This window comes from Lepisosteus platostomus, chromosome 15 (assembly GCF_059453375.1).
Source record: "Lepisosteus platostomus isolate fLepPlt1 chromosome 15, fLepPlt1.hap1, whole genome shotgun sequence".
Classification (NCBI taxonomy): domain Eukaryota; kingdom Metazoa; phylum Chordata; class Actinopteri; order Semionotiformes; family Lepisosteidae; genus Lepisosteus; species Lepisosteus platostomus.
This window is the reverse complement of record NC_142625.1, coordinates 25,865,214-25,875,162: the sequence shown is the minus strand read 5'-3', so window position 1 is coordinate 25,875,162 and position 9,949 is coordinate 25,865,214. Positions and strand designations below refer to the sequence as shown.

At 46.8% G+C, this 9,949-nt stretch overlaps 1 protein-coding gene across 1 annotated transcript; it reads right to left on the bottom strand.

Annotated features, from left to right (window-relative positions):
- Nucleotides 1-1,708: 1,708 nt before the first annotated feature.
- irx7 (iroquois homeobox 7) lies at nucleotides 1,709-3,491 on the bottom strand. The gene is made up of 2 exons (XM_088608110.1): nucleotides 3,186-3,491; nucleotides 1,709-2,659 (listed from the first exon to the last, which is right to left on the bottom strand). The coding sequence occupies exons 1-2, from the start codon at nucleotides 3,435-3,437 to the stop codon at nucleotides 1,916-1,918; spliced, it is 996 nt and encodes a 331-aa protein (XP_088464236.1). The 5' UTR covers nucleotides 3,438-3,491; the 3' UTR covers nucleotides 1,709-1,915.
- Between the last annotated feature and the right edge of the window lie 6,458 nt (nucleotides 3,492-9,949).

Below are 9,949 nucleotides of genomic sequence, written 5' to 3'. Positions count from 1 at the left end.
GCTCCCGTCTCCTGCGACCGACAACCTCATCAGAAATCTTCTTTAACAGCGTTTCAGCTGCTTAAAAACGAATAACGCAACTTACAGAAAGAGCTGCTTACTTTAAGCGCTTTCCCACTAGCAAAATTGCAGAACTACTTCGCATTACAAATAACAGAAAGAAATCAGCTGTATTTTGGTCTGTTCATTGCCGTCAGCTGTACAGCTGCCGGTTTGAACTTTAGAAACTAAAATGTATTCGTCTTAATGAAACTGTCCTAACAGGTGTGCTTGTATCAAAGCGCGTTCGTCAGTAACAGGCTTCACTTTCAAAGCAGTACTGCGTGTAACTGAATGAGAAAAAAACAGCATTCTTTTAAGTAGAGATGTAGTTGTTCTTCTGTATTCGTCGATCATTTTCTTAATCGGGGTTCCCTCTGGAAAGCGGGGCATGGGGGGGGCGACGGGACAGGAACACCCACAATAACAAGCACAGGCGCTAGGGATACATGAACACACACTGTGCTATCCCCAATCACCACGATGGATAGCGCAGGCTTTAGACAGGAATAAGAGGAAACGTAGTCAAATTAAAAATAAAATTGTACCGCTAAAATCCACACTCAAAAACGTTTAAGCACGCTGTATTGGGTTGTTATTAAGATAGGGACACGGAGGTGTTCGGGTTGTGCGCCTATCGCAACTATGTTGCGCATTGGTTTTGTCGGTTTGTTTCTTTCAATCCAGGTTTACAGTCTACACCGACCACAACCTATGGGGAGGCGGCCGCCTTTTCTCTGTATTTAAATTTGAAGATAAAATTAAATCCAACAAAACCAGGACTTTTAAAATATTTTAATCCCGATCGGTTCGTAGCAACTGCAACACACATCACAAAATGCTAGACGACTCCAAACTTCATTCCGTTTTCACCGAGTCACTGGAACACCTGCGTCTGAATACTCTGGCGTTCCTACCTGCTGGAGGCGTTTAACACACACCTGCTCCAGTTGCGTAAACCACTCGGTAAGCGTTACTATTCTCTAAAAATAATGTCTTAATTACAAAGAGATCTCATTTACAACCGACACGTTTTCCCGCTTACATTTTCTTTTAATCAATTTTAAAGGAAATAAACTTAATCGAGTGGCGACTGTGAACGTTTGCTGTATATTATCGAGCCTCTCTTAAAAACAGTCAAACGGCACAAGATATTCCCGCTCCAAACGTATTTAGCGGGATCGAATTAGAAAACCGTGGAGCCGCCTTATGTCAAAGACCCCATTGAGTTGTATCCACAGTGGATGAAAGCGATCTTCTGGACTTACTGTACTTTTCAGCCGCCATAGAAGCGACCGACCCACAAAGCAAATTAAAGAATCTGTTGATGTTTCAGCATCGGGCTGTATAGTCGTTCATGATGGACTTTTTTAAGTTAACACACAAATGTAATTTAACCGGTGTTGACATGGTTTTCGAAGTTAAATCAACCGGCCTTTACACAATCCACAAAACAGCAAGGTTTCCGTCAACAGATGCGTGTTTAAACAGAATTATTTTCCGTCTCACGAAGTGCGTCTGCTTACATGGAGTCTCTCTCTTCTGCTCGGGCTTGTTGAAGCGAGACAGGCGGCAAAGCGAAGTCATCAGGCAGACGGTCTTGACTCACACCTGTAGCCCGGCGGGATCGTTACCCTATTCAGCACACAAGAACCTCAACACATCGCGCCAAGCTGCAGATTGCGTATGCATTTTTATTTAACAAAATACCTTATGTACAGTTCATATGTAAAAAATAATAATTTACAGGATGTACAAAGAAGAAAATATACGTCTTTTCCGCGTGATTGTCTGCTGGAACACGAGACTTAAAAAAAAAAAAAGATGAAACCTATGAGGTTTAAAGACCAAGTCGCAGCGCGCCCGGGGACCCCGCTCACTGACAGTTCAAGCCGCTGGCTGGGCCGTGCTTGAAGATGTACTGTGCCGGGTAGTAGACTGGAGAATACTGTCCGTTCCTCAGAGCCCAGTCCGGCCACAAGGCGCCCGTGTCCGGGCCGCAGCTTGTCGAGCGGGCTCGGTGCCCGCCGCCCGAGGTCGCCGTTTCCGCCAGCGACCATATCTTGGGTTTCTGGGCTTTGGGCTCGTTCTCCGTGCAGCCCAAGCCGGACCGCGCACAGACCGCCTCCGTGTCGCTCTCGGTACCCGGGGCCGGGGGCACTCGCTCCGAGCCCGGTAGCCCCCCGGCGTCCGCTTCTGCATCCTTCACGGCCCGGGGGTCCTCCTGCTCGTCCCCCGAGCACGGGCCCTTCGGCCCGAGCCCTTCCTCTCCCTCACTGTCCTCCTCCTCCTCCTCCTCCTCCTCGGACCGGCCCTTGGAGCCCCAGCTCATCCTGTTCTCTTTCTTCAGGCGCCGGCGCGCGTTGGCGAACCAGGTGGACACCTGCGTCAGGCTCATCTTGGTGACGATGGCCAGCATGACCTTCTCGCCCTTGGTGGGGTACGGGTTCTTCAGGTGCTCGTTCAGCCAGGCCTTGAGCGCGCCGGTGCTCTCGCGGGTGGCCGCCTTGCCGGCCCTGGGGTCTTCGGCCGCCAGGGGGCGGTAGGTCGAGTACAGGGCTCCGGCGCGGCTAAGCAGAGCCCCGTGGTACAAAGACACGGCTTTGGGGTCGAAACAGCTCTGAAGGGGGAGAGGAAAAAAAAAGTCGAGTTAATTAGACAGCTGTTAAGCGTCTTGAAAACGGACGCAAACGTTTATTTGTCATCGTACGATTATTTTAATTGAAATGTATATAAAGTGGTTGAAAAAAGAAGGTTTATTTAATCCACGTATAGCATTTATATTGAAATGCATCACAAACGGAAACTGACTTGGGATTTCACCCAGGGACGGTCATTTGAAACCCGCATCGACGGGCCTGACGCTCAAGGGAGAAAAGTCGCTATAAAAAAAAAGTTATCGGACACTAACAAAAAATCCACGAAACAAAAAGAATACGGTAAAGGGTTGGAGGATCGGGAAGCCTAAAAGGAAGCGACACGGGACTCGCGGGCGCCCGGTATGAAATTGCAGCGCGACTCGCGTCCTGTCTTCACATCGCCTCCCCGGGAAAGCATTTTCTGCGCATCTCCCGAAACAGAGCGGTTTGGACAGTTACCCCGCCACCCGAGCGGTTCAACAGGGAGGAAAGCGAAGCTCGGCTTACCCTGTGCGCTCCGTGCCTCAGGTGAGGGTAAGGGACGAAACCGCAGTCCTGCACCCCGGGGAAAAACAGGGGCGCCGCCGCGAGGGCAGGGAAGGCAGGCGGCGGGGGGACCATCACGGTCTGATTCCCAGGCGGCAAGCGGAGGTTCTTCCCGAGGAATAAGTCGCCGAATCCCGTTTGCGAGGCAGGCATCCTGGTCTTCCCGGTGTCAGCGCTCCGACAGCGGCGCGGCGCCCCCTCACCTGAGCTCATATACTGCGCCGGGCGCGGGGCGGGCGGGGCCTCTCGCCGCTGACGGACAGGCCTGCTCTGCAAGACGGCCTTTTACAGCTCCAAATTCCTTCAAAGACCACCGCTGTTCCTTTTAGCGGAATCTCAAAGACGCTAAATACATGATAATCCTAAAGCCCAACCTGATATGTATTATAATGAAACGGATTACAAGACTTTCTTTAATCTAATAAAATATAGGCTGCGGCGAGAGAAGTCGAAAAGTCACCCCCAAATTAGCCCGTTTTCACACAAGCCGCGGAAATTAGATTTAATTTAGATCATATGGATTTAAACAACACGCAGGATTGTAATTTACTCGTCGGGAAGTTTTTTTAAACGTTGATCTTTAATTAAAAATAAACGAGTGAACAAACCTACTCCTCCAAAACCTGAACGGGTTTAACGATACGATTCTTTGGTGGGAAGGAAATATATGCGTGTAAAAAGTAATTTCCCGTCGCCTTGAAGATTAGATTCCCAGAATACCACAACGTAATAATAAAACAATTCCACTCAATCCGTTAGATCAAGTTAATTGTGAGGAGAAACAAAACAGTTTATTTACGCCTGTTGGCTAACCACTCAAATCGCATAGTAACAACGATTCAGTTTTAAATGCAACGCTTGCGTATCGACGAACCGGATACGCATTAGCCCCAATTCAGCGTTGGATGTTAGTAAAATTAAATCCATTGGATATACAGTGTAACCCTCTTAAATTATCTTCATCTAAGATCACATTTTAAATGGATCACACTAGACAAATGGGACAGTACAGTAGGCCTTTTAAAAGGAATGTGTGCAAGTGAATAAAATAACGAAATGGACAGCCCATGTTTATAACTAGTTTTTGAACTTGGTCCACTGACCGACGTTTTATAGTTTGTCGTTTACTAGAGTTTCTTAGATCCTCATGATGGATATCTTACGTTATTGACTCAAAAAATATAAATAATAGTAATGCTTACATAAAATATATATTGGGTGCACTGTTCTTATATAGGTATCGTTTTTGTGAAATACGGATTACTTTCTACCGTTCGCTTGATTAGAAACATGCCTTCTACGAAGCACAGAAATTAAAACAGACATTTGCATATGAAGCGAGTCCCTGATCCGAGATCAGAAGAGCTGGAGAATGAAGCCCGTGTTTGTCAGACGCATTAACAAACACGGCTGTGTCGCTGAAGTCTGGCGGATACATGCGAATTAAATTAACCACATTTAATTCAGCAAATAGCTACAAAGATCACAGACCTTTGATCACGGATTTTCACATTTTCAAGAACTGTGCGTTAACAGCGCTTTCCAGGGATGAAGTCTCAGAGGCCGATTATGACTGTGTGTTAAAACAGGCGGTGCCTGGAGCATCAACCTTAAATCATCAATTTATTAACACTCGGGGCAATTTCGTTTTGCAATTAAGTAATTAAGTGGATCAGCGATCATTTAAAAATGAAAACCCAAACGAGAAACACAGACGGCCTTTCCGGACTGAAACGACATTAATTGATTTAGTGAATTGATCACAACTCGCCTGTTTTCCATGTCTTTACGAACTGGCCCTTCGTTTAAATCGGTTTCCAAATACACTAAGAATACAATCGGAACTACAAATATTTTTAGTTTACAAATCAACCTTACTTTAAATTGTCTTCTGGTTATAAAAGTGTTTATATTTACATTTGTCAATTGATATCATTTAAATTATTTTAATTAATCATTTTTTTAGATAATGATATCATTTGTAATTCTGTATCGAGCAGAACAACGACAGAGTCACATGTGAAGATTTCAGATCTGTTTCGTCAGAGGGATACAGAGAGTGGCCTTACTGTACGTATTCATTCATTATAAATGAACCGTGTTTAAAAACCGATATAAACCAATCAGGATGCAGCTGAAAAGAATTAACACAAAAAAACGATTATTTTTAAAACTACTCCACCTAACTTCACCTAAGAAATCTCGTTGCGATTGAATCCGTCAGATTTTTTTAATTAACTATTTTATAAGCTAAAAAGTGTTTCCTGTCTCGCTACGAACAAAGATTTTTATTCGCAGGTCAAAGATAAATTGCCTTATTAGGACAGATTGTACTAATTCGGGTTGAATGGTTACTGCATTACAAAAAAACTGTTGTTTTTTTTTTTGCTCATTAGTGTTTCTAAAGTGTCAGCTGTTTCTGTCCCTATCAGCCCACTGCCGCTCAATAGTCCTCATTAAACGTGCGTGGCGGAACAGGTGTCGGGTAATGTATATGATAATGACCAGATAACAGATGCTAATACAAGGTAGGCGGAGGGCACAGTTAAAAGACACCAAGATAAGGTTACAATGTTTTCCCCTCATTTTAAATTACTCCATGCATACCAATGCGAGCTTCCCTCCCTAAAAGGGGGAGATGTACACATACCGACCTGCCTATTCAAATCAGGAAACGGTTTTTTTTCTCCATTTTGCCGAGTTAAGATTGTCGGTACTAATGTGTTTGGCTTGAATGGGGTGTCAAGGCATTAGCGCCGGGCGTGTGAAACACGAGTCGGCTCCTTACCTGTGGACAACCCGTAACCTCACAGCACGGCGCTGTCACCGTCTTTCCTTTTAACGAGACGCGTGTGTCGAGAGCATTTCTGCGTCTTGACCCGCAGACGCACACTTCACCATACGAATTAAACACGGATTCAATTACAATTATTTTTTTTTTACCATCACCCAGGCGGTGGAGGGGAGTCCCCATTGCCCGTTAAGCCCTTTGAAGTGTCCAGAAAAGCCCTATTTAAGTGTGAGGAATTATTATTTAATTAGGTGTTCTTCGGAGCGTTAAAGGATCAGCGCTAATCTTGGAGAAATACTCTGTGCTGAAGCACCGCAAAGATCCAGACACTCTGGTCGGAACATGTTAAATAAATTGCCGCCCCAGTTGAACAGCTTTCAACGAAATCTTTGGGAATAAGTAAAAACGATAACCCAAGAATGTGATCCGTGGAAGCAGACAATGCAGTCTGACAAAGTTCCACGCAGGATTTTGTTTTGTTCTGTGAACTGTAAGCGTGGGTCTGTTTTAGCCTAGACGCTCGTAAGGTACTCGCTGAATCTCTGAGAGGGGCTGAGTTTGCGGGTGAGCGGCGGTAGTGACGGGCCTGATACAGACCGGGGAAAGGGACTCAAAATAAACAGTTTGTTCTACAGGACAAATTTGCTCAGCTTTTCTAAAGGGTGACGCAACCTCGCCCAGAGCCTGCTCTGTGTGCAAAGTAGACTCCAGTAGATTACAGATCTCCGACAGGAAACGGCTCTGGACAGACAAGCCTCTTTCTTGGGCTCTTCCAGATCTTATAGCAGGCCAGTGTGTGAAACAAGGACCACTGAAAACACTTGGGAACTATGGGGGAGTACGCCTCAGACTGGAAACAGGTGGCACTTCTTTACACAAAGGGCAGTGGGGGTCTGGAACAACCCGTCCATGTTATTTGAAGCCGATACCCTGGCCTTTCAGGAGACTGATGGATGAGATCCCTCAAGCAGCCGAGAGCTGGAAGGACAGAATTGTCTTCTCTCGTCTGTCACTGGTCTTCTGACCGCTGGTCTTAGCTCTCTTGCGCAATTGGCTTGCGGGGGAGGACAGACGTTGGGGTTAGAATAGAACACGGATCTGAAGCTCCAGCCTCAGGGAACACGCGGCCTTCCTGCTCTCACCTTGTGGAGATCTTCACTGCCTAATTGCACAAGCAGACCAGTCTAACGCTGTCATCAGTCTTCAGATGTCAACGTCATAAAAGCAGGTTGGACACTGTTGCTGCTCCACCTACAGCCTAGGTTATAGCTGATGTGCCACAATCCAGCACACAGCACGACTCAGAGAGCCTGTTGTTTCCACTATCCTTCGGTCTCGGAGAAGCCAGAGTACCTGACTAGCAGCAAGTGTTACTGATCCTGAAACTCTTCCTTGCTTTCTGCTGGTGTGCCAGGAACAGGCTGAGAGCAATGGCTTACATATCAGCATATTAAAAAACTCTGATTTATGTTCTGATATATCTGCTATATAGGTCATACACATTTCACAGATCCTGTTTATTTGCTGAGAATTGTACTACACTGAAAATACAGACCCATTAAATCTGTAACAATTTCAGATTGTACTCACAAGGCTCGACATGAGGAATGCCTGTAAAATTGCTCCAGCTCTGCCTCTACATTGTCCTGCCTGCCAGAAAAACAGCAAGACATCTCTGCATACAAGTGAAGAAACGCCTTTTAGAAAAGCATTCCCTGCCTGGAGAGCTGACAACACAAACATTATTTGTAATGATGTTAAATTGCAGTGGGGCATAATTTACTAGCCATCACCTGCAATCATCAATGACAAAGGGTTGAAGCACAGGCTTTATTTGGAAGAGAAAGCCCTGAGCGAGTCTTTTCACTCCTGGCCAAGTGTTAACAAGTCACATGCAAAGAATGGAGCCTAAAGACAGCAGACAGGCTCTCTCTTTCCAAGGGCTCTCTGGCTTCTGCAGGGGAAGTGAAGCGCAGCACTATCTGAAAAGCAGCTTTTCTGATCTGCTCTGCTCTGCTACAGTTCTGTAAAACTACCAGTATCTTCACTGTAACGCAGATCACGAATACCAGGTATTATTAATACAGCTACTCTGCAGGAGGATGGACTAGAAGAACCTTAACTCTGCCAACAGCAGAGGGGGGCCTGTCCTGATGGTGTGAGTGCGCTTTAGAGAACGGGTCAGAGGAGCTCGTCCAGTCATCTCTTAACAGACTGGGGAGGAAGTGTCTCTCACAGCCTTCCTGGCCAGCTTCTTCCCTGAAGAGCAAGGTGCACTTATTGCTCCCGGAGTCACTGTACTTCCTTCAGAGTACCCTGACACCCCCATCCCCAATTTCTGAATTCATATTTGTGGGTGCAAACCGAAAACACCGGGAGCAGGATTTAAGAGTAGCCCTTTTAAGGTGTAGAAATCTGATTTAACTCCTGCTTTATGGAAAAAAAGCTATTATTATTGTTTTTACTGATATTATTTCTTTGTATTGTGCAAGCAGGACAAGGGCCTCCTAGAATTAATTTAAAAAATCAGTTGAATTAAAAAGACTTTTTTAGCAGCAAGGAGATGTTACAGTTTTTTTTTCGGGGGAAAAGAGAGACTCCAGTCTGAAGGTTGAATTTAATCATTGCTCAAAGTCACAGATTGCTTCTGAAACTCAGCTAAAGGTGTTGATTCAACCTTATAGCAAGTGAGAGTCTGCGTGTTCCCTGTTAAATTGCATCTAATCAGCGTTTACTCTTGTTTGATCAGTATCTCCTGTGAATTGGATTTATATATCGGTAAGTGTTGCACACACGCTGTTTCTTTGTTGTACTAGTTCAGGTGGGGAGCTGCGTCAGCATTCATAGGCTGCAAAGGAACAAGTAAAGGTTTATTCCCTGCTGAAAAGAGAAGGAAAGAAACACAACGTTTTGGTGGTGGAACACCCGAAGAAGGCTCAGCAGCCGAAACGTTGTGTTTCTTTTCTTCTCTTTTCAGCAGGGAATAAACCTTTACTTGTTCCTTTGCTGTACACTGCCCTGGGATGGGCAGTTTTTATAAATAAAGTTTGGAAAACGGGCTCATGAAGAAGCCTAATCGCAGGGCCCAGGGTTCACCCAGCAATCCCCATGGCTCCAGAGCCCCGACCGCTGCTGCCTCATGGGGCTCAATAAGCCTCCAGACGCAGATGGATTGGCGTTATCGCGCTGTGCCACCCTCTCCAGGCGCCTGTCCCTGCCTCTATCAGTCTCACTCCATCTCCCTGTCGAGAGCCGGGGAGCAGCCCCCACCCCCCGGCCCGTTAAAGCTGCTCTTTGTTCACACCCTGAGCCGAGCCTGGGCTCCCCAGGGCCCGCTGTCCTGGACGGGCCTCGTCCGTCAGCCCCCGAGGAGCTGCGTGACAGCCGGACAGGCCGTGGCCCCCCCCGTCCCGGGTCGGTCCAGCGGGCCGCACCCCTGCAGCCCTCGTCAACGCCAGGCAGAGCTGCCAGCAGCACTCTCCCTCCTCACGCCGAGCTGATTGATTGGCGTTTGTAGTGGGTGGCCCCCTTTTTTGTGTTTGCAATTGCTAATGACAAAAACAGCATTCCCCATTATCCACCCCAACCCGCCCCCCAGCACACACACACACACACACACACACACGACTGCACTGAGGCTGCCCCCCCCCCGTTTCTCAAGAGCTGCTTTGTGAGAACATCTCATCAAGTTGGTCTCGCAAATACAAATACAGAGCGTGCTATCTGCCCTCTCTCAGCTCACACACTCCGTTTCTCCCATTTCTCTCCGTTTCTGACCGCCGCTCACAGCACGACGCGGGGATCTTATCCTGACCCCCTCGACCTGCTCGTCGGCCTGTTCCCACTGGGCACACCTCCCGCTGCCCTGCTGAGCCCCCCCATGGAACTGGATTTGCATCAGCAAACTTAAAAAAACGAAACAAAGCGGATGTGT

Coding starts and splice junctions, on each gene's coding strand:
- irx7 (XM_088608110.1), bottom strand. CDS start 3,437: ATGAGCTCAGGTGAGGGGGCGCCGCGCCGCTGTCGGAGCGCTGACACC. Junction 2,660..3,185: donor TGAGGCACGGAGCGCACAGG/GTAAGCCGAGCT, acceptor CTCCCCCTTCAG/AGCTGTTTCGACCCCAAAGC.